Source organism: Caenorhabditis remanei, chromosome I (assembly GCF_010183535.1).
Source record: "Caenorhabditis remanei strain PX506 chromosome I, whole genome shotgun sequence".
NCBI classification, from domain to species: Eukaryota; Metazoa; Nematoda; class Chromadorea; order Rhabditida; family Rhabditidae; genus Caenorhabditis; species Caenorhabditis remanei.
This window is the reverse complement of record NC_071328.1, coordinates 11334635-11358637: the sequence shown is the minus strand read 5'-3', so window position 1 is coordinate 11358637 and position 24003 is coordinate 11334635. Positions and strand designations below refer to the sequence as shown.

Below are 24003 nucleotides of genomic sequence, written 5' to 3'. Positions count from 1 at the left end.
TGGCATTCTTAAACTTAAGGCAGTCCGATTCCAGATTAAACGGTACAGTATACCTCAAATTAATGCCTACATGCAGAGATCTTGGATATACGACCCATTTCCAATTACAGTATGTTTCTTTATCATGAAAAGACTCACCATTACTCGTATTGAGAAGAAAAGCGGTACTTACAGTAAGAAGAAACCATTTGGAGGACCTCATGAAGAGACCTGAAAGAAGTGTTCATTTTGTAATAATTAAAAAGTCTGTCAGTCTGAGTCTCTTGTTCTTCTCCACTTTAAAAGTGGCCATCTACTGAAAAGAGTGAAAAGATTAAAAGAAAAGGGAAAAGAGAAAAGGAAAGAAGGACATGAATGATTGTGTGACAGAGATGGTGTGGTAGAAAAGAAGCGGACGACATGGATTAAATATAGGAAAAGCAGAGAGGAGGGTGCACCACATCATCATCATCCATCCCCTCCTTCCCTTTTCTCCGTACATTTTCCACTGGTCCCTCATTGTTTTTGGGCATTGAAGGAAACGAAAAATGGAAAGATAGAGTGAGCGGAAATGCGGTGGGAAATGGAATTTAATGAGCATGTATTAATAGAGTTTGGAGAGAATTTTTAAATGGAAAAGAGTTGGAAATGAGGCATTGCACTTTGAGGAGTTCTCTGTTCTGCAGATTCTGGGAATTATAGAAGTGAAAGAAAGAGATACTTCTAGAACCCAAAATTGACAGTCTGGCATTCGGATGATCCGAAAGATAAAGATAAGTTTGTAATTTCTCCCGAAGAATTATTCATTTTGTAATGTTTAGCTGATAAAGTATTGACCACATTGTTGAATTGGGTAGACTTGTGAGGTTTTTGGTTGAGAGCAGTGTGAGGTATTCGGAAGGATTCGGTAAATTACCGAAAACTGCATTTACCGGTAGTTGTTTACCGAATACCTCACGCTGGTTGAGAGTTTCCAAAAACTGTCTCTAGAAATTTAGTTTTCAGCTTGATTTATGGAAAATGAAGCTGATTTACAATATGCAGTTGAGAAAGGGAAACTTTGAGAATGTATTATAGAATCATAAAATATCCGGGGATCTCAACAAACGTTGAGTGTATAGATAAAACTTATAGCTCAATTTTTGTAGTTGACAACTTTTTGTATAAGATCTCACTGCAGAATTATGGCATAAAACTGTCGGGAGGGGACCGTACAATAAATCTGTCAACAAAAAAAGTAAAGACTGCAGTTTATTCTAGAGATCCTATAAATCAGAGGGTAAAAGGAAAATGCCCTAGAAAAAGACTCATGATTTATTTGGACATCGGTTACCCCTTTGTGAAAAATTTAAAGATTTTGGTTATCGGGATTCATGAGTTTTCGAATGAAATGATGGAATAGAACATCTTCAAATTGAACAATCTGGATCATACTAAATCGGTTGAAATCATCAAAAAAGTATTGAAAATTATGATCAAGAAGACTTGAAATTAGTTTTCCCTCTTTACTTTTGAAATAAGATTCTAATAGGAAGTCGAGAAACTACCCAAAATTCCTACCGAAAATGATGAAAATAATTTGAAAATAACAAAAAAGTTTTGTGGTTCGGGTGGTTTGGGAAGCAGTCTCCGTCCCAGTGTCATAAACTAAAAAGTGTTCATTTTTTGATTTGAATGAGTTCTCGAGTCATAAGGAGAATGCAGTAAACCAGATGTTTTCTGTATTCTTTTTCGAGAAGAAAAACTGGAAAAGTTTCAATGATTATTGATTGATTGATTAGAGTTTAAAGAGAAAATTCAGAAGAGAGAAACGAGAAACGGCGAAAAATGATAGTGTGTAATTGCTAAGAGAGAAGAAACTGAGGACAGCTGCTACTGGAAGCCACCGACTTGGCGAGCAAGTTATTCGTCAAAAGAGAAACGAGAAATGAGAAGGAAAGATGATGATTTGTCAATGTGACACTTACGAATGAATACCTTGGCAATAAATTCGTTTATTTTGATAAGGAAACTAATTGTAAGAACAAAACAGAGTGAGAACAAGAACAACCTGAACAAAAAGTGAGAAACATGTGAAAAAAGAAAACTAATTATCGCCCGATGACTTTGGTGATTTCTCCCGGTATGCCAATTTTCCATAGTAGACTGTGATGGTTTTGATTTTTGTGTTCAATGAAGACTGCTCAATTTCCATACGAGTTTTCGCCTTGATTGCAAGTTCGGTCAACTGAAAGAAACTAGTTTTTATAAAACTCAGAACACGAATTAATGTTACCTGGCTAACTTTTGTGTTTCTTGGCAGAAAATAGGCAATATTTGGGCTAATTTTCAGAGAAACATCAAAAATATCGATTCCATTCGGACAACAGCCAGTGGCCAAATCGAATTCCTTCGATTTTAGATACGAAGGACCACCCCATGGTGGACTCAAGAATACTGCGTCTACTTTTGGGGCGAGTTTCTTGTCAGCAGCCCAGGTAGCTGCGACGTCGAAAAAGTCGGCACAGATGAAGTCAATGTAGTCGGCGACACCGTAAACACGAGCATTTTCTCGAGCACATTTCAGACGAACTGGATCCATGTCGATAGCAATTACTGAAAGTGAATATTTTTATGAACCAATTTGAATAAATAGAAACTTACCATGGGCTCCACGAAGTGCAAACTGAATAGCATTGCCTCCAACACCAGTAAATGCGTCAACAACAACAGAAACATTGTGACGGACGACACGATCAGCAATGTGTTCCGCAATAGCTTCTGGTGTCACTGAGAACCATCCTTCTCTGTCCATAATGATACCTTCATCGAGACGAGAGAAGAGTCGATAACGTTGATAATAGTATTTGCTGATTTCTGGATCATTTGCATACAATTTCTCAGCGTTCGACGCAATCAAGTGTTGTTCTGTTTCCGGGTCAAAGTTGAAACGAATTTCTTTCGGATTTAGTGGAACTGTTGATTCGATTTGAGACTCTGCTGAGCTACTGGACTCCGATGTAGACGCTGTAGACTCTTCAAACTTATCACCACTGAAAATATTTCAAATTCCTATTGTTACTTCACGAGGCATCACTTACACGAACTTCTTTGCATACGACTCATCGATTTGGTATCTGACTTCTTTTATCAAAGGCTTATCGATTTTTATATCTTTATCATTGAGATCATAGAATGAAGGCAACTGAGATTCTTCAAACCCGGGAGCATATCCAAGTCGTTTTACCTAAAAATTATACAATGAAATTTCCTAAAACAGTTCTTTTACATACTCTATTGATCATATCTTTACACCGACGAGTCACTTCTTTTGTTTGATAAATGTGATAATCATTCTCAGTTTGTTTCTTGATTAAATCACAATGCTCTGCATAAATTTCCTCGAATGTCACTCCCTCTTTTGTTTCAGTTAATGACTTGGTGATGTTCTGATAATCAGGATTTTCCTGAAAAGAACAAAAAATATTAAGCCAAATGATTTCTAACAAACCAATAAGTTCTCATGCTGTTCAATTGGATAGATTGGCTTCATTTCATCACATTTCTTCAACAATTCCTTCTGATTCTCTTCAGTCATTTGACCTCCAAAATCATTAAGCCACGTCCGTTGAATCACCCAAAAACTTGAAACATCCCAGTATTCTTCGAAAGAATGATAGTTGTACCGTCCCTTTGCCTTCCTTTTTTTCCCTTTTTTCTTATCAGATGACCACTTTGGAAGTACTTCATACGCCATGTCCTTGTCCTCCAGCAGTTTGTCAGTCGCTTCTCCTAAATAATCAGGCGCTAAGTTAGTTGGGGGGGGGGCCACTCAAATTTTCGAAATTTTAGGCAATTTTTTTGGCTGAAGGTGAGTGGCTGGAGGCGTGGGAGAGGCACTTTTTTTGCTACCGAACCTTTCTCTTAGGCTTAGGTTTCTTAGAAATTCGGGAAAAAAATGGACAAAAACTATTAATTTGTCAATTTTTGTCGTTTTTGTCAACTTTTTTCCGAATTTTTAAGAAACCTAAGCCTAAGAGAATGGTGAAAAGTGGTCCCCCACAAGAATCACACAGATTTTGTAAACTTTACTCCTCTTTCTGCAAACTGATTCGGAGTCCCAAAAAAAAATTTTTGAGTGGCCCCCCCCAACTAACTTAGCGCCAAGAATCATTGATAATTGTCGAAAATTATTATTTTTTCTTTAAAAACCGTACCATTATCTTCTGGCACTGAATCCTGCAGACTCATTTCATCCATGTCTACCTGAAGTTGCTCCGCTGGCTGTTTCTCTTCCTTCTTCCGTTTACTTGCTTTGAGAAGCTCGTAGTCTCTGAAAATTAAAAAAAATAATACTAGAAAACTAATGATTCTAACAAATACTTTTCTTAGTTTTTCGCAAATCGAATACCAAACAAATCTTGCAAAAATCACTTCGCTAGAGCGCACTTTCATATTGACTTTTCAGTAAGTAAAAGTTCGACAATTCTGCACTAAAACAGTTTCCATAACGTTCATTCTTACTTTATATATGCCCTGGACAATTCTCCTTCGACATAAGCTTTCGAACCATCAGTTTGGATAAAATTGATGCCGAAATGTCCCATTGGAAACCAGGGATATTGGTAATCGCCCTGATCGTCACCAACGCTTTCCGATGACGAATCCATTCAATAGGGACTGGGAAACTAGAATAGTCGGAGCTTATTGAATGAAAAAAGTTTTGTTCACAAGTACACAATATATGTGGTTTTCGAAATATGCGAAGCGATGTGAGTGTGAGAGAGACGAGAGAAAAAAGATATTAGGGATTAGTCAACCAGGCGGAGGGCATATAGAAAGCAAGTTTCGCAATACATTTTCGTTTACAATTGTTCCCACAAAAACTTTATGTTCAATTCATTCACGGAGGCAAATACACATATTAAATTTAATATTTAAAAAGAAACAACGCGAGCCGTAACGATTCAACATTTTTGATAGATGAAAATAATGTGACAAAAACATGAGAGAAATAAAATAAAATATTATGATCATTTTTGACATTTCGACAGGGAAGCCAATCAGTGTGGGGAAATACAATAATTAAGCGAGAGTGGCTTTCTTGTATGCTGCAGCGAGTTTCGGATGAATTTTCTCGGCATTTTGGAATGTTATGATCTTTCCTTCAGACGAACCGATTCCCAAGAATCCCTTTTTCTTTTCCTGAAAGAAAAACATTTGATCTGGGCCTTATGTTATCTCCGGAACATACCTTTAGCAATATTTTGACACCATTTGGAATGAACTCTGGCTCCTTTATCTTACAGTACTCGGTTCCCCAATCAGTCTGCCACACTCCCATCATATCCGTACGTTTGCTCAAGACAAGCCGACGATCGGTAACAATAAGGACGATCTTGTCACTAATTGATGCATATGTGATGAATTCATCGGTTTCAGCAAGCTCTCCACGATCTGTGTCCTTGAACACCATGAATCCGTAAGCATCAGCGCTGGAGTATGGTCTGACAATCTTGTCAGCACGAAGAACACGTGGTGGTCGAAGTGGTCCGGCTTCTCTGTTTGTTCCTGCGACAGCACGAACCGAGTTCATGGTTCCACTGGCGAAGTCAACGACTCCGGAAACTGGACGAGTGACAACTCCGATAAGACCTTTTCCAACTCCTTTCACAAAACCGAACCCTCCTTCTTGCTTCGCTCCTTCTATCGGCTTTGTGACTACTCCAGTTATTCCTCCGACAACTCCCATTCCGAGTCCCTTCAATCCACGTGCCATTCCTTCTCCGAATGATTGTGGTTTACGATTAAGATCTTCTTGACGTTTCTTCATGTAATCATCGTCGAATGTGAGTGCAGCAACTCCTTTACCAACAGTTCCTGTGATACGTCCGACAGCTCCTGCAGCTCCACCAACGGCGTGACCGAACATTGATTGGACTCCGAGAGCTACACCAGCAGCAAACTCTTCTGGTCCTTGAATAGCTCCTTGGAATGGTTGATAGAAAAGATCTTCGACTCCTGCAGATAAATCTCTCACTAATCCGAAAGGATTTCCAATAATGTCGAGTCCCAAAACGAGCACATAAACCTGTTTGATGAATTGCTTAGCATAGTGGGAGATGATTTCCCCGTTCAATTGTTCTGGACTGTAGAATACGCACTTTCTCTCAAAATATGCAAGTTTGAAAACAACATCTTGCAATTCGGTTAGGGTGACTCCGACAGAGCGAAGAAGAACATTGATCATTTCGGATTGGATGGGCATCGAAGCTCCAGATGCGGCAGCGTCTCCTGAAGTTCCTCCCTGTGAGAATGATAAATGCATCATGATAGGAGAAATATGAAGATCATTGTAGAAGCTCTTCGGGCGCTGAGAACGATATGTGCTGGCAGTTTCAGAGAGTGTGACGTGGCAGATCTTGAGGTCTTCATCAAACATTTCTTTCTGCAAATAATTATTTATAGTATGAGAACAAAGTAGCTGTCAATGGTTAAACTTACTCCATATGGTTTTCTAGCAACTTCTCCTGAAATAAGCAGGAGCAAAGCATTAATGAGTCCTTGATCAACTTGAACAGCAAATTCTTGAACCAGAACATGAGCATACTCGATTTCAGCGATGGAAGAGAACTCTGGTTGACGTTGAAGAAGAGAAAGTTCAATGAACGGCTTTGGAGCTGAATTAAACAAGTTTTGAAAACGATTATCCCGGATTAATCTATGCTTACTGTTGTCAACGATAACGCTCTTTGGAGGTGGAACAACGGATAGAACTCGTGAGAAGATACAGGCATCCAGCTGAAAATGGATGTTTTGTTTCGAGAGAGGTAGTGAACAATAACAAATATATTTGATTTGAACTCAAACTGTACCTGATTGTCAACTTGAATATGATTAATCTTCGCATGCAATCTTGTTCTTTGAGCACTTTTTCCGTAACTAGCCCACAGTCCTTGCTCGAAGATCCTACGAATTTTCACTTCCTTGCCCTTCTTCTTTTTCAGAATTAGACGATTAACATTGACTTCGAATCCTTCGACAGATTCATACTCGTCATTCGGTGTTACAAGATGAGCTTGATACTTCTCCTCGAGAGCTTGCATGTATTTGACAGCAAGAGGTTTGAATCTTCCCTTCTTAATTTCTTCTTCCCAGAGAATATCCGATGAGGAAATAGCCATGTAGATAATTTCACGACCAACAATGTTATCAACAACAGAGAGACCGAATCCTTGCAATGAGATTTCCGCTTGCATATCAACAATATCCGTTTCCCAACTTCCATATGCTGCTTTAGCAATATCGACATCTGGTGTGAAGAGAAGCACACGTTGTCTTCCAATCAAGAAATTCGAGTAATACGAGAATCGTCTGACATTCTTGTCAACTTGCAAGTCTCCGAATCTATTTTGATCCAACTTGTCTTCGAAATGCCAATCACCTACATCAACCTCAAGAACCTTTGCATCAACGATGCTTGCCCATGAGAAGTGTGCAAGTTCGTTAGGCCCAACCGATGTCTTCTTGTGTCCCTTTTGTCCGAAAGTAACAGGAACTGTTAGATTGTTCATAACTTGAACTGGGCACATTCCAGGAGTGAATGGAGAGAGATGGATTGCCACAGAGGATTCGCCAGTGGAAACAGAAACTTCAACTCCGATCGAATCACCATCCATCTGTAAATATTATAAAACATATGAGTCACAGAGAGTATTAATGGTAACTCACATGACACAAAGTTTCATAATTTTCAGTGATTGGGAACAGAAGTGATTCTGCTTCTGGCTCTTCTTTGTATCGGACACACATCAGCTTTCGTTTCTTACGTTCCTCAGGCCAAACACCAACGCACTGGAATAAAACATTATTTTGAAAATCTCTGCTCTCAAACTCTAACCGTCTCAGCAGGTATGTCAATCCACTTCTTCTGTCCCTCTTCACGAATTTCCATTGGGTTTTTACTGAGATTAGAGACCAAATAGAACGGAGCGAATGTAACAATCTTTGTGAGTCCGGATTGACAAAGTTTGATGTCCACAGTCAGCTGAAACAAGGAAGTATAATGGTGAGAAATGTGAATTTGAGTTTACATCGAAGTCATTCTGTGCCGATTTACAAGTAATACGAGCTGCATTTCCTACAGTATCCAATGGGAACTCTTCAGACCATTCACTCTCATTCTCGATCTTGACACGAGCCTAAAAAATTGAGAAAGTTACATCGGTGGTAAAAGTTTGATGTTACCTTCTTCTTTTTGGAAAGATCAACAGCAGGGAATGGCAAAATGATGGGATTCTCGTTTGGACCATGTGGAACGGCATCATCGTTCTGGAAAGAAAACACATTACCAAAGAATTTTACTGTGATTTCTTCGAGTATGTTAGTCAGAAAATTCCCAGAAGAGAATAAGCGAATTTGAAATATTGTTAGTAGAACTTTTAAGAAAAAGAAGAAAATGTAGAACCTCCTGAGACGTGATGGCCGACTTCTTTCCGCAAGGTACACACCCGCGCGCTGTGTTCGTCAACATGTTTCCGCTGCTCTCCTATTGAAAAAAGCGGAATTAGTGATGGGGACAATGGATAGATACTACTATGCTACATGTAGAAATCGATTCAAAAGACAAGGAAAATCAGAAAGAACATCTGAAAAAAGCATGAAACAGTAAAGTCCAGAAGTGGGGACCCAAAAAACATGATCACTAGGTTTGACATTTAAAAACATTCCAGCTCACCACATGTCTTAGCATCTTATCTGTATTGTTGACAAGCCAGAACGGAGCATACAAGTACACTTTTTGATCACCATACTCGCTCGTCCAGTGGAGGCCGAGAAGCTGAACAACTTTTTAATAATTCGTTCTTGTTTCGATTCTTCTTACCAATTCGTCAGATCCAGTTTCTGTGTTGAGTGCAACGACTTCCAAATCTTTCTTAAGATCTGGAACGGGCATCTCCAAAACGTATTTCTCTCCGAGATAAGTGAGCCATGCTTTGACTGGACTTCCAGCAACAACATTAAGAAGTGTAGATGTTCCAGCAGTCAAGACCTTCTGTTCAGGAAGTTCAAGGTTGATATCGAATGGAAGATTGTTATGGAACTCGAGTGGTGGGTAAAGATGAACATGGAAAATGCTCGTGGTCTGGTCGTCTACACCATCTGGTATTTTCTCTTCGTGAACAACAGAATCTATGTAAATTCCGGAGAAGGAGCCATCAGTTGAGTCAGCTTCACAACGAACTGCCTGCCGTTTATTGTGCTCGAAATTGTGCCAGCAGAGTGATTCAAATGATACTTCGTACCTGAAGGATAACTTTACTTGTGTTGCAAACTTTCATAATTCTTACTTGTCATCAACTGGTTTTAAGTAAATATCTCCAGATGGGGAGAAAAGTAATGGAACAGCCAGTGGAATAGTTTCTCCATGCTCAACAGTTCCGAACAAATCCAAAGTCGTATCTCGCTTTGAATACAACTCGACAGCATACGAGAGATGATTTGTGAACTTAACGTGAGAGTTGAGAGTGACAAGACGACGATTGTTCTCAATTGTAGTTTCGGCAACGATGAGCCATTTGTGACCTCCTTCACTGACTTTCGGCAAATGAATTATTCGTTTCTCAGCTCTTCCGATTTTCGTTTCACGAACGGTTCCAGTCAACTCGAATTTCAAATCACCAGTGACCTCTTCTTGTTCGATACTCAATCGACGATCTTCAATTTTGCTCTTCTTGTTCTTCAGGAAAACGTCGATGAAATCTCCATGAGTAGCATCAACAGGCTCGCCACTTTCACTAACTCTGATTGTTTCGGTGTCGAGAACTTTCACAGCAATTCCAGTCTCATTCAGAACAACGAAAGGAGAAATTCCAGGGAGTTGACGTGTTTGGGTTGGTGTGATTTGTTTGGCAGCAGTAGCGAAAGCTTCGGAGAGCTTATTGAGCAACGAGAGAAGTGATTTTGTAACAGTGACATTCAGCATTTTGTCGGCTTCGATTTTCACTTCAGTTTGAGGAGAAGTGTCATTTGAATCTTGCTTGTTGCGAGATTTCATCTTAAAAAGTTACAAATGAGTGTTCGGAACATAATTTGCAATAACTTACATTCATCGCCAATCTCCAGCGCTCGTATTCTCCTTTCTCGTTCTCAACCGGCTCGATAATCGGTTCCCACACACTGACTGACTCGTTATAATATGACATTTGAAGGGAAATTCCAGAAGAAACACGCATCGCTGATGACCAATCATGAGCTTCCGCATTGATAAGCATATCGAGGAAGATAAGAGGAACAGGTATCTAAATTTATACATTTTAATTGGAAAACATATTGTCCTAGTGAACTCACAGCTCCAGTTCCAGCTTCCAATGTGAATGATATTCTCTCAATTTCTACTGTAGCGTTCTCCTTTCCAATCATCGAATCGGTTCGGCTCTTCTCTTCTTGTGTAGCATCTTCCTCGACTTCAACAGCTTCTTGAGCGACTGGTGCAGCAAAGAACCAATATTTTCTGTGGTCGATTGCCTTTGCATCGAAGTAGTTTGGCCATTTGCGTAGTTTTGCAATCTTCTGGCTAACCGATCCAGTCTCTCCTGTCGCACTACTCTTGGCGAATTCAGCCGACACTGCAGATAGAAGACGAATAATTGATGGAGACATCTTAACATCCATCGCAGACATCTTGAGTACTGCATCAGTAGTTTTTCGTTCTGTATTCATGTTGACAAGTGCCTCAATTTTGACTGGAGTCAATACTTGATAGGTAACTTCGTTACGACGCTTCGTCTCATAGAAACTTGAGAAAATCGTCAAGTTCTCGACAGCGACATTCATCTTGGTGTCTTTTGTTTGTTCGTTTGGATGGGATGCAGCCGTAACATTGAAGGAAAGGATCAAAGCTTGAGTCGACTCCGGGTGCATCGAATCTTCGACAAGAATAACTTCAACTCCGTGCATGTCACAGTCGATAGCAATAGTTCCAACTGGCTGTGGTGGTCCTGCTGGAGTTTTCACACCTCCTGTTGAAGTTGCAGAAGCACTCGATGTAGCCTTCGTTGGTACATTAGATGTTATAGCTTCTTTTTCCAACTGTTCTTCTGATTGCGGAACATTGAAGAATCGAGTGAGACATCCTAAGAATTCAGGGCAGAGACAGATAAAGAAAGCGGACATTTTCAGTCGAATTTGTTTGTTTCCTTCGGCATCTTGATTGAAGCTCATATCCAGGAAACGATCTCCCTTTGCTCCCTTCTTGTCCATCAACTTCGAGATTTTCGTCTTCTCTTTTCTCTCATCATCCATTGTGAATGCATCAAGTGACATGGCGAAAATAATAGAGTTATCTTCTCCTATTTTCCCTGACGTCTTCACATTGTTAAGACGAAGAGCTGCGAATGCATCAGACTCGTTTCTAGCACCATTAACGGATTCTCCCTCGTAGAGGACTGCGGAAATCTTGTCCAACACGAATTGGAACACAATTCGAGTGTGTGATTTCTCAACGACAGGTGGACCAGCGTTCGCTTCCCGATCTTTCTTCTCTTTTTCCTTTCCTGGTGTCGTTGGTGCAACAGTTGTGTTTGAAGATTCGAGAGATGGTGGCGGTGGTGGTGGAGGAACTGCTAGATCTGCTCCTTCTGCCAGATTACCGGAGAGCGTTTGCATCAATGTTTTGTAATCAGCATCTGACATTTCTGCTTCAATCGAATGAAGATGAGCATCCACGACAATTTCTGGTAGTTGTTTCACAGCAGCAAATGTCAAATTTCGCTGGAGAGCCAATTTGAATGAAATCGGCTTCAAGATCATGCATGAAGACGAAACTGCTGAAACATCTTCGTTCATCACTCCCATTCCAAACGAGCAATCTGTCATTTGGATGTCCATTCTATCAATGATTGCTTTTGGATATTGGGAGTCTCCACGAATCTCATTCTTGAGTGCCAGTCGACCGAGATGGAGAACAATGACGTCACGAGAAGTTGAAAGTCTTGGAACAACAATGAATGGGGCCTCCAAAATGACATCGAGTTGAATACGTGGAGGAGATTGCTCCATGATCTGTTTGACATTCTGAGCAGCAGTTGCAGCTCTTTCTGCGGCCGCTGCTTGAGCAGCTTGAGCAGCACGGACAGCTTCATTCTGGAATGGTGCGATCCACGCCATCAGACGGGCCAACCACAGATTAAGGAAGACGAATCTCATCTGCGCAAGACGCATTTTGACTACCATATCGACCTCCGAAGATTTCATTAGAGCACGTTGTTCATCAGTTCGTTGATACTGCACGAAGTCGAAACGAAGCATGTCTTCTTTACCAGTCACCGAGAGCAACTTCTTGTATACAGCTCCGGTGGTTCGATCTTTCATCGATATCGAACGGAGAGTTGCAACCACTTCCATTGCCTTCTCGGTGATCTTCACATTAGCATGAATCTGAAAATATTTGAAATTACATCATTTAGCGTTGCACATAAAGCTTACATGTTCAATCGCCAAGCTAGTCTCCAATGACTTCTGGGTTCCAATATTGAGTGCTAAACTTCCGAAAGATGCCTTGATACGTTGCTTGATGTTTCGTGATGTATCAAGTTCAGCTGCTGCAGAGGAGCCTACAGTTTTCTTTCTTTGTCGTTTTTCTCTCGTTGAGGACGAAGCGCTCAATGAAGCAATCGACATGACACTGTCACTGAGCTTTCTGCTGATCTTGCGAGCTGTTTCTTCGACTTTGTCTTCTTCTGGGGTATTTTTCTGAAGCTCGGCGAGTTGAGACTGGAGAGCTTCTCCGAATGCTTTAAGCTCAAGAACTCCTTGCTGATGAAGAGAAACAACTAATTTGGTGAATGTGAAATCAACAGCTTGTTCAGTGAGTGCATACTCTGTAGCAAAGAATGGAGACTCCGGATTAGCCTGGACAAACTTCAATGTCATCAGTGATCCTTGGTGATCATCGTTGTCAATAAGATAGAGATGTTCTCGTTTCGAATCCAAAGAACTGAACTCAGGCATAGACACTTTAATTGATCCGAGCTCGGCAGTAACAACCATATCGAATGTTCGCATTTGGAGTTTGCAAGCCATTTTCAAGATGGAAACGTCACAGAAAACAGCGTCCTTCCGGTAGACGATAACTCCAATTTGGTTCAAACGAAGATCGAGTTCAATTTGAACTTGTTGCTCACTTGTTTTCTTTTTCTTTTGTTTCTCATCCTCATCTTCACCATCGTCTTTTTGAGTCACATCTTCTTCCATCTCTTCAGCTTCCATTATAGTACGCATCTTAGCACGATCTTTGATCTTTGCTTCGGGAACCACTTCCAATTCCTTCTCCGCTTTGGTTTTCTCGTCAGCTTTCGGTGTTGGAATGGAAAGAGCAAGTTTCATCAAGCCGATAAGACGAACATCTGAAAGGCAAATGATGTTTAAATATTCGGAAACAAAATTTATCTCACCTGAAATTCCGATAACAATATCTGGTAAATCTCCGAGAATTCTCATTTTGGCTAGACGAAGATCATCTATGGAACTTTTATGGATTTGAATATCCAATCCTGTTGGCTTGAGAACATGTAGTGGTGACTCTTTTTCAAAGACACAACCCTCGGCAGTCTCCACATTTTCAGCGAATGCAATTACAACATTGCTCAGCTTGACATGGAATCTGTCATAAGCTTTCTCCATCAGAGCAGATAACTTGTCCATTCCAGAAGTGTTCACAGTTGCAGTATCGACAGTGACAACAGACAAAAGTCCCATATCGGCGAGCAGAGTTGGCTTATCAGCATCGTAGATACCGCCTTCACTCACATAAACTCGAGCCGGTTGAATTTGAACATCGAGTACAAGACGAGAGCGATGTTCAACTGCGTGGGCAAGTCCGGTGACTGATCTTGTTTTGACTTCTTCGTAACGAGACATCGCAAGAGCAGTGAGTTGGTTAAGACGAACTGACTCTGGCGGCTTGAAAACATCAATCGCATTATTGATAGCAGGTGCCTGATATTTGACGTTGATAGGAGCAATTGCAAGCTTGACAAGTTGGTCGTAGTCTCCTTTAAGTGGATTGGTATCGAGAAGGAAATACATCCATGGAACAGATGGATCACGGACACGAATAACTTCTGATCCACAACCGTCCATTCGAAGTTCTTGAATCGAAGATTCAACGCTGAATAAACAAATTCATAGGAAAAGTTTATTATAAATATTAACTCACTGCATAGCTCCAGCACTCGGACGCTGTTCCACGCTTGCTTTTAATTTCAGAAGTTGCATTGAAACAGCTCCATCGACAACAATAGCCACCTGACCAAGTTTGAATTCGAATCGATTTTCCACGAATTCTTTCGGATAGTTTGTTGGTGGAATATTCTCTTGATAGTCGATAGCTTCGAAAAGCTTCGCCTTTTCTTCTGGTGTCATTGCTTCTTGGAATTGAGATCCAAGGTCTTTTCCTCCCTTCTTGTTCTTATCTGGAGCAGGTCCACCTCCTCCACTTCCAAAGAAGCTTTTACCCCAAGCAACCCATCCTTGTGGTTTGTCTTCTTGGCGAGTCAATCCTTGCCGATCGATCTCCAACTCAGCTTGTTGGCGTGCAACGTTAACATTGAAAACATCAAGTTTCTTCTCAGCATCTTTGATAGTTGCTTCCACTTCTGCACCAGGACTAGCTTCTGTTTGACGGCGAACCCATGCCTTTTGGTACTTTCGAACAAGATTTCGATGTTTCTGCATGCGATCCCAAGACCAATTGTGTCTACGGCGTCTAACTTTTTCTTCGAGGATCGAAGTGTAGGCGAATCGCCACCATTGTTTGTAATGTCCTTTGAATTCGTTGAGATTCGGGCGATACTTCAGATATTGGCTAGCTGCGTTAAAACGTTCTTGTGCTTCGAGGAAGAGAAGAATGTCTTGATATTGGAACTTTCCAATGGCGAGCGCTAAAGCATGCATATCCACAGCGAGATCGATCTTCGGAATAGTCCAATGAGAGCCATCAGTTTCTGGTTTCTGATTCAACTTCAGTTTAGCCTCCATCTGAATCGGCTCCAGAATATACTTAAAGCCTTCCGGTGGGTTCTTTCCGTTGTGAATGGTCTCTTGTAATCTCTTCCGGATCGCTTCCTTATCATCAAGATCCGAAATGAATTCTGCAGAAGAATTCCAATAAACTGCCAAATTCTGAAGTGACACGAGCTTGTAGATGATTTTCACTGTCTCCTTGTGAATTGTCTCTTTCCAATTCTCATCAGTTGTCTAAAGCATAGAAGTAATGAATTGTATCCAATTAAAGCAAGAGATCATACCTTGAAATTGAGTTTCTCGAGAGTGACTCCCATTGCGAATGGACGATGACGATTGGTGTATCTGTCTTCGAAACGAACATGAATGTTCGAAACAGATATCTGAAAATCAGCATTTTATATTTGAGAAGTTTATATATTTCTACCTGAAGATTTTTGATAATCTGCGTAATCATCTTTTCAGTAAAAGTGTCCGCTTGTGGATCTTTTGGCTTTCTGCGTTCTTTACGTGCTTCTTCAAGTCGTGCCAACGTCTTCTGCTTGATTTCTTGAATATTTTTGGCCGCTTTCTCCTCATTGTACACTACTCCTTTGTTGGGAACAACGATCAAATTGAGGCCATCAACGGTGGCGATGACAGGCTCATTGTAGAGATTCTTCCATGGAATTTTGAGTACCAAAGAAGAGAGATAGCCGTATTTGAGCTTGATCGGTAAATCGAAATCATCGAGCGCCGTTTCTTTCACTTGTAAATTGTCGAGTTTTACATCTCCTGTAATATTTTATTCACATAATATTGAAGATTAAGTCAAAATGTACCTCCCCAAATGCCAATATTAAGTTGGGAAGAGTCCAAATTGTCGACAAAGTCACCGAGAAACCTGTTGAGCAGGTCGGCGACTAGCGACTCAAAAACCATTCTGAAAAACAAAATGTATGTAGCTGATTTTGGAAAGGGAAAGCAGAAGAAGGCGAAAAGTTACGATTGGGAGAGAAAGCACAATAAAATCTTTTGGAAAAGCAATCTTATTTTGCGGAAGAAGAAAAAAGAAGAGAAAACCAAAAAGTATATGGTACATGATGCGTAAACAAAACAGGTACTTTTTGTGGCGTTGTGTTCAAAAGAGAAGAAAGGGAAGACGAAAATTAAAAATATATCAAAAATTATGTTTTGTTTGCTCACAGACCGGGAATAGAAAAGAAAGAGGACATCAGACAGTTTATGGGGAGAAATGGTGAGAACTGTCAATTTCAGACGGTGGGAATAAATGACTAACGCAAGTAAAACCGGAAAGTAATTCTTCCGGAGTAAAAATTTCTGAAACTTTTAACCGCGAATTATATTTGTTACTTCCAAGAAATATTAACAATTTTTCTCCGATGATAACAACACATCTTATCTTTTCATTTTTCTTATCAGAGTGTAAGATACTTTAGAAAGTGCTTCGCTGACTTTCTGACCTCCAGTAGGAAAGATTGACGGATCGAAATATTGAGCAGGTGACCTTTCGTTCCATGGTCTCTTTAGCGATCGGAAGTAATACATCAACACCGATGAGTCAACAATTTTCACTAAAACTTCATAAACTGCAAAAAGTTAGAGCTGGGCCGACGAAAAATACTGAAATAAAAATGAGTTCCATAAAATATCTGTATGATCATGTTTTATGGTGCCTAAGACTGAAAACAGCCATCCGAAACTGGCGACTCTATACTTCAAAGACCAAAAAAACAACACAATTTGTTTATCTTTCCCTATTTTTGCTCGTGAAGCAATATTTTCGCTTTTTAACATATTCTACTCTCTCATTACTAGCGTTAGAGCGTCTCAAATGAATTAGAAGAAAATTCTAGACGATTTCACTGACGAAAATTGACAGGAGAACTTCAAAAATCCAACAGAGTTCAAATGTTTGTGAGTGAATGTCATGCAGTGAAATGAGAGGAGACGAGGGAGATTGTGGGCGCCAAATGAGAGGCGCAGACGGTTAGACAATGTTGTTTACAGCTGCCTCTTTTTTCGTTTCATTGCCACAAAAAACAGAGAGGGAACCCTTTTAACGACAGATTCAGGGAATGGTGCAGATGTCTAAATTCAATATTGAGTCATAGACTGGTATTTAAACAGAATAGGAAACCGTGTCGTTTTGTGTGTTACCGTAGAATTCGAAGAAGAAAACAATTATGTGGCTATTCACGTCTGAAAAAAACGTTTTTCACTTGATTCATTTACCGGAAAAAAAACGTTGTTCCGTTTTTTTCTCGACAAATGAATCGAGGGAGAAAATTTTTTCGGACATAAAGCCCCATTACATTTATATTTTTCAGAAGTAACTTCTGTCAGCAATCTTTAACAGCGTGTATGTTACTATTTTGAAGTTGTTAATAGCAAGCGAAAAAAAAACTGAAGTCCTGAAATCTCCTGAATCACATTTGTCTCGTTTCCTATTCGGATTATCTACCATGACGACTTTTCCATCTCTTGTGAAGAAAGTATATTGTCTGGAACTGGACACTTCACGTTTTTTTTCAGTTAGGGATGGAGTGGAAGACGGAGTAAGTAAATCCAATATGACTGCTGTTGGCTTTACATTTTCCTTCCCGATTCAGACCCATTTACCGCCACGGACTCTATACAGACGGAAAATGGGGCTGAATCTGTATGCGGTCCGCTCGCTATTTAACTACCTGTTTCCTTAACCGGTCAATCACGGAAGGCATTGAACACGAAGGGTCAATGGGTGTACATCTCACAGAGACATTTCATTTTTTCAACGCTAAAAACATGATAAAAATTACCGCACATCTCCAGAAAGCGTAAAACTTGATATTTTTGAAAAAAGGAAACAAACTCAGTTGAAATGTTTTTAATAAAGTAGTAAATATGATTTTCCAGACCTCATGGTTACTGGTTACTGCAACCGTACTCAACTTCACTTACAGTAATCATCAATTCATTGTCTCTGCATTTCAATGCTATTTTCGGTCTTTTAGCCAATGTCATCCTTAAGTCGCACTTGTCGACTACCTCTCAGAACGATGCATACTGTCACACAATATCGAATTTTTCCTATTTTACAGAAAAAAACTAAGCGTTCTGTTCAATTCCAATACACCACTCAAAAATCACCAAGACACATCTCATTTCTTGAAAAAACTTCTTATGGTTGTCCTCTTCTATTGTTGTATTCTTCGACGCAATTATCTCCTGTCTCCTCTCCTTCAAAAAAGAGCTCTGCTTTAGTATTTTTTCGGAAATGTGCTCAGCAGTGCGCGATGAATTATGGCTACTACAGCTCGACGAGCTTGTCGTTGGGAAGAAGAGAGATCCGTTTCCAGGTACTCTCCGAGAGAGAAAAAAGAAGAGCTCTTTGTTTCCATCAACATTCTCTTTTTTTGTTGCTCCGTCTTCTTCATTTTCATATTCCAACACACTTTCTATTCCTATTTCGTATCTAAATGACAGATGAAGTTGTCGAGAAATGTATCTGCCAGATATGTCAATGCGGGTTAGTTCATGTGGAAATACAGTTCAGAAAACTCTCAGAATCAAATTAGAACAGTTTGAAATTTGATAAGAAAAAGAAAAATTAAAACCAGTTCTCTCTAAATTCAGGCGACACAAATGTGATCACGTGGATGCGGATTTAGGGTTTGGGAATGGAATCGAGGAGAATCAAACCGAATATGGAATGCAGTATCCTGCAAAACAGGCTCCAAGGCAAGCGATCAATTTTCAGTTGGTTGATGGTTAGCTGTCTGTTTGTCCGTCATAAAAAGTCACTTTTGTAGCGCCTGTTCACATTGTAAAAAGTAGTTACGAGGTACGGTAGCCAATTAAAAAGTTTTAGTGATCGAGAGGTGTGAAATAAAAATGAAAGTTATTCTGTAGATATTATCACTGAAAATATTTGAAATTTTGTTACGAACAACATATTCTGGCAAACATCCCTTTTCAACGATTATTTTTGAGTTGTGTTGTACATTCACAAAATAGATTTTGTAGTGTGACCCCCTTGAATGATGAATTTCGAAATATCTCCTCACTTCCAGGGAACGTCTTGCTCGCTCTCGAAACGCCACTTTTCTATCTGATGGTGACTTTGATGGAACTACAATCAATCGTCAGGACTACGGGGTGAAAAAGGTTCGACATCAATCTTCAACCAATATTTTTTCAAAAACTCAATCTCCTAGGTTGCTCGAAACGCCCCATTCAAGTTCGTGGACTCCGGGCAGCTGGATTCTGGAGAATTCCTCGCGGACACCACTCATAAAACTGATTTCCAGGGAAAATCGGTTAGTTTATTCACTTGATTTGCCTCTGTAATAATATGAGTTGACAGGTGAATCGTCAAAATGCCCTCCGTCCAACCACAAATGGGCTTCAAAGTGGAGAATTCGAGGGTTACACGACGCATAAATCGGATTTTGATTACAAAGGAGTAGGGAGTTGAACTGAGGTGTGACAGGAATTAATAGACTTTTGTTGCAGGATCCTCGTACAGGAGTCATCCGTGGACCTCAAGATGCACAATTATTCTCTGGACCCTTCAATTCTACGACTACAAATCGAGCCGATTTCGATAAGAAACAGGTAAACTATTTTTTTTTCTAAAAGTTCAATTTGAGTTTCAGGCTGAAAGGAGTGGAATTCTAAGGGGACCAACAAGTACAAATATGTTCAGAGGACAGTTCAATGGGCAGACCACGAATAAAGCAGATTACGATCAGAAACAGGTAAGTAGACGACTCTTACATTAAATGTTATGAATGAAATTTCGAGCAATTCAGGCCGAACGAAGTGGAATAATCCGAGGAGGTACAGATGCACAATTATTCTCCGGTCCTTTCAACGGACAGACTACTAATAAAGCAGATTATGATCAGAAGCAGGTGAGTCTATATGATAGATAGCGTCTTCTAGATTATTGCAGGGGGAACGATCAGGAATCATGCGTGGTGCAGCGGGAGGTCAGCTGTTTACAGGGCCTTTCAATGGTCAGACAACCAATAAATCTGATTATGATTTGAAGCAGGTGCGTATAAATACAGGTTTGGAACTCTTACTGTTTGTAGAAAGTATTAAAAAAAACTCGAAATTTCCAGAGTTCACAATACTAGTATATCACTGTTCCAGCTCACTTTTTGTTACACTTTAGCTGATGATTAACAGAAAGTTAGGTAAAATGAATTTCAAGTAAACTTTGTTACTTGAATTGTAATTTTACCATTAGAATATATTGATCTATGGAGAGTTTACAAAACCAAAAAGTGGAATTTGGTGAAACATTTCCAACCTCTCGTTGTGAGAACAATAAAGCTAGTAAATAATTCACCCCGCTCAGGCCGAACGAATGGGAATTCTCCGTGGTCCAACCAGTACTGAAATGTTTTCTGGACCGTTCAACGGGACCACAACAAACAAAGCTGACTATGATCAGAAGCAGGTAGGACTACTTCTCACACTACAGTAACCTATTTGTTTCAGGGTGAAAGATCAGAAATCTTAAGAGGTCCAACGAATACCGAAATGTTTTCTGGACCGTTCAATGGAACTACAACGAACAAAAGTGACTATGATAGAAAACAAGTGAGGAAGTTAATAATTTGTTGTTTGTATATTTGAATATCGAATTTCTATTTTTGAAGGCTGATCGCCAACGACCACGGGCACCCACAGACGGTCGATTGTCAGCTGGTCCATTTTATGATACAACTACGAATAGAGCAGATTTTGATAGAAAACAGGTACAGTGCCTGTTAACTTCAGTTCACAGTTTTGTTCATTTTCATCAGGCTGGACGTCCGATGCCCTTCAGAGCAGCCGATGATTCTCAACTGACGTCTTCAAGTCCATTTCTAGTTTTATCCACCAATCGAGCAGACTACGTGAGAAAACAGGTGAGTGACGTTTTCCCCAGGTTTCTGCCCCCCCCCTCATACCTCAGAATCAGTTTAAAACTCAATTAATACGTTTTTTTTTCTGTTCAGGGTGATCGTGCTCTCCCAATTAGAAACACAAATGATTCATCCACTCTCTCAATTGCCGCCCCATTCGATGGCGAATCAACGAATCATGCAGATTTCCAACGAAGGCAAGGCGAAAAATCCAAAATGACACGTCCCCATTCCTCCTCCAATTTATTGTCGTCTGGTGCCTCGAAATTCGACGCAACGACCACGACACGCGCCGATTTTATTCAGAAACCGCACGTCAGGTAGACTTTTTCTCATATGTGTTTCTCTTTTTCAAACTATTGTTCTCTCTCGATTTCTTCCTGTTCAATGAGTAATACCTTGTCACTTTTTTGAATGGACGGGAAGTAAAGAATGGAATGTTCGGTCTCTTCAACAGACAGACAGTTTTATGTGATTCTGGTGGCCTTCGAATTGAAATTTCTAGAATGTGAGGAAATCCAATTAGTCTTTTTGAAAATTGACCATGAACATCTAAAATTTGTGGAAATGGATTATTTTCAGAACCGAGTACACATTATTTCAAGTTCCCGTGTAGATTGAATCCCAGATTTATAGGTTGAAGACTTTTCTGTACATTTCTGTAGTTGACCACTTTTTGATAACTCCAGTAGTTTGAGACACACGCGCTTTCAAAGAAGCAATGAAGGATCTACTTTCTTCAACTTTATAGAATATATTCATTTTGATAAAATGCAAACGTTTTCGAGCTCCCATTCTAAACAAATTTTCGAATAGAACCTTTCCAGAGTGATAAACGTAAAACCACGAGATGATTCCTTCTCTGGACACGTCTCTCGATTCGATGCGGACACCACTTATCATGATGGCTTCCAGGAGAAAAGCGGTTAGTTCTTATCCTCATCCTGCTTAAAAAAAACCAATTTTCAGCCGAGAAGCTTCCATTACAACGAACGAAAGATGAACTGACTGTTGGAAATGGAAAATTCTACGGAGAGACCACACAGCACAGTGATTTCATTGAGAAACATGTTGATATCTGTCCAGCTGAAAAAGTTTTAACGAGACGGTTCGATCCAGAGTTGCTGATTAAACCTCTCAATATTTTTCAATTCCAGAGACCGATCATTCGAATTCAAGAGAACTGCAAATGGACATCGATTCTACGAGCAACGTGTCACTCATGGAACTATCCAACCCAATCGTCTTGTCCCAGTCGAGGCTTAACTTTCTTTTTTCTAATTTCTATTCTTCTCATTTCAAATTTTGAGCTTTCAATCTTACTAGCTAGTCTACAACAAAACGTCTTTCCGTGTTTACTAAACGAACTGTTTTTCGTTTCCTGTTTAGAATTAGGCACGTATTTGGTATGGTGTTAGGTGAATAAATATTTGAATTGAACATAAATGCGGGAAGGTTTTCTTGAGAATAATAAGAAAAGAAAGTGTAGTTTTTGATGATTTTATGGACTGATTGTTAGTTTGAATTTAGGTTAAAGAGTATTTCAGAAAACGCAGTTTCAAATTCATATAAAACTAGCGATTATATATTCTTCTAGGAACGCGAAGAAGAATTTGTTATTTAGATTAACCGAATTTAGATCTACATTTTTGTAGAGGACAACTTTTTGATAGCACCCGTGGCTGTTATGGTGTGAATGGTTCCAGATGAGCGTACCTCGAAAGCTATTTGAGATATCAAAAAGATTCCAACAGCAAAAAGAAAGAGCCAGACTTGTACCATGAGTTTTAATAAGTAACCGGGTTACCATGAAGTTTTTCAGAAGTTGTTAAATATATTTTTCGCGTTGAACATGACAATATTACCTGAAATGTATTTTAGTTCATACTACAACTACTCAATATTAAACTTGTAAAATCTTGCACCGAACATTTTCGTAACTGATCTTTTCTTCAAACCACCCACAGACAAAAACCTTCCGAAAATATGTGAAATTCCTCGAGTGACATTATGTTTGTGTCAATACCCGAATGACCATTCGGAGGGAAACAAGTAAAAGTAATCAAACTTTTCATACTGACCGATACAAAAAAACAATGTAATCAGACAAACAAATAAACATAATAATAGATGAAGAAATATAAGGAAATTCTGTTTGTTTTTGTTTGTTTTCAAAACTTTTTAGTTACCGAAAACAGAATTTTCTCAACTTAAGAAAGGAGCGGACGTCTGATTCACCTAGCATTTAGGGGAAAGCATTGAAAGAAAATGATAAGGAAGTAGAAAATAAACAAGAGAGGGAAGTAGGCGGAACTTGAAATCAAAATAAAAGCATAGGAGTTCTCCGTGCAATTTCAGTTAATATCATGGGCTATTTTTGAAATCGTTTACTACTTCTTTCTTTCTGTCAATGGTTTTGTAGCTAGCTGTTATTTTTTTTTCTAAGACATGAGCTTATTTCTTCATTGCTTTAATCAAAAATGTTTCGATAGCTGCTCAAGTTTTCTCAATCTCAATTTATTTGCGATTGAAACGGATGGAGACGAGACGCAGAGAAGCTAGAATGTCGGACTTCTCTGCGCTCTCTCCATCCCACTGGAATTGACGTTTTCCTTAGAGAATTTCAAGAATTCCAAACTCTAAAGCTATCAGAGCTATAGGGAAGTGGTCAACAACATAGATGAAGATCTCAATTTTAAGAGTGAATCAATTTGTATTTTAAACATCTCATTTTGTACAGTTTTTATCGAAAAACGTGCAACAGCTAAACTTTTCTGTGTAAAATTTAGCAGCTTACTGACACTCTCAAAGCTCCTCATTTTGATTTCCTAGCACAGATCATCCAAAGTAACCAAGAACATTGTGATCTATAATCGGAGTTTTGTACTGATCTTTAGATACAGTCCCCTCTTGACATGACCCCTCTCTTCTCTTCTCTTTCTTTTATTCTTCAAAAATCGCAACTGCAATTGCTCATATGACCTATCAGTTCTATTTTGTACTTCCTACGCACATACGTGTGAGTGTCACTCTTTTAATATTTATCTCTGATTTTGATCTACCTCTCTCTCCTCCCCCTTCTTCCTTTCTCTTCTTCACCTATTTTCCGACTCAACCT

At 39.5% G+C, this 24003-nt stretch overlaps 4 protein-coding genes across 4 annotated transcripts; 2 read left to right on the top strand and 2 right to left on the bottom strand.

Annotated features, from left to right (window-relative positions):
• Nucleotides 1–2065: 2065 nt before the first annotated feature.
• Nucleotides 2066–4628, bottom strand: GCK72_002503 (uncharacterized protein; the record flags this gene model as incomplete). The annotated part of the gene is made up of 8 exons (XM_053723461.1): nt 2066–2206; nt 2255–2574; nt 2623–3011; nt 3060–3205; nt 3252–3425; nt 3470–3750; nt 4176–4291; nt 4483–4628. 8 exons carry the CDS (start codon nt 4626–4628, stop codon nt 2066–2068), a joined length of 1713 nt encoding a protein of 570 aa, XP_053592106.1.
• Nucleotides 4629–5043: 415 nt separating this feature from the next.
• On the bottom strand, nt 5044–15903 carry GCK72_002502 (uncharacterized protein; the record flags this gene model as incomplete). The annotated part of the gene is made up of 20 exons (XM_053723460.1): nt 5044–5163; nt 5213–6406; nt 6463–6638; nt 6690–6759; nt 6834–7637; nt 7690–7812; nt 7859–8005; nt 8052–8159; nt 8206–8289; nt 8696–8797; nt 8843–9263; nt 9309–10015; nt 10065–10259; nt 10309–12396; nt 12445–13364; nt 13413–14128; nt 14177–15216; nt 15267–15365; nt 15410–15756; nt 15804–15903. 20 exons carry the CDS (start codon nt 15901–15903, stop codon nt 5044–5046), a joined length of 9561 nt encoding a protein of 3186 aa, XP_053592105.1.
• Nucleotides 15904–18267: 2364 nt separating this feature from the next.
• GCK72_002501 (uncharacterized protein) lies at nt 18268–19602 on the top strand (the record flags this gene model as incomplete). Its single annotated transcript, XM_053723459.1, has 6 exons — nt 18268–18323; nt 18601–18723; nt 19038–19131; nt 19182–19283; nt 19331–19429; nt 19480–19602. The coding sequence occupies 6 exons, from the start codon at nt 18268–18270 to the stop codon at nt 19600–19602; spliced, it is 597 nt and encodes a 198-aa protein (XP_053592104.1).
• Nucleotides 19603–19664: 62 nt separating this feature from the next.
• On the top strand, nt 19665–22151 carry GCK72_002500 (uncharacterized protein; the record flags this gene model as incomplete). Its single annotated transcript, XM_053723458.1, has 9 exons — nt 19665–19724; nt 19779–19880; nt 20476–20577; nt 20637–20735; nt 20784–20888; nt 20979–21205; nt 21713–21810; nt 21855–21993; nt 22043–22151. The coding sequence occupies 9 exons, from the start codon at nt 19665–19667 to the stop codon at nt 22149–22151; spliced, it is 1041 nt and encodes a 346-aa protein (XP_053592103.1).
• Nucleotides 22152–24003: the final 1852 nt, after the last annotated feature.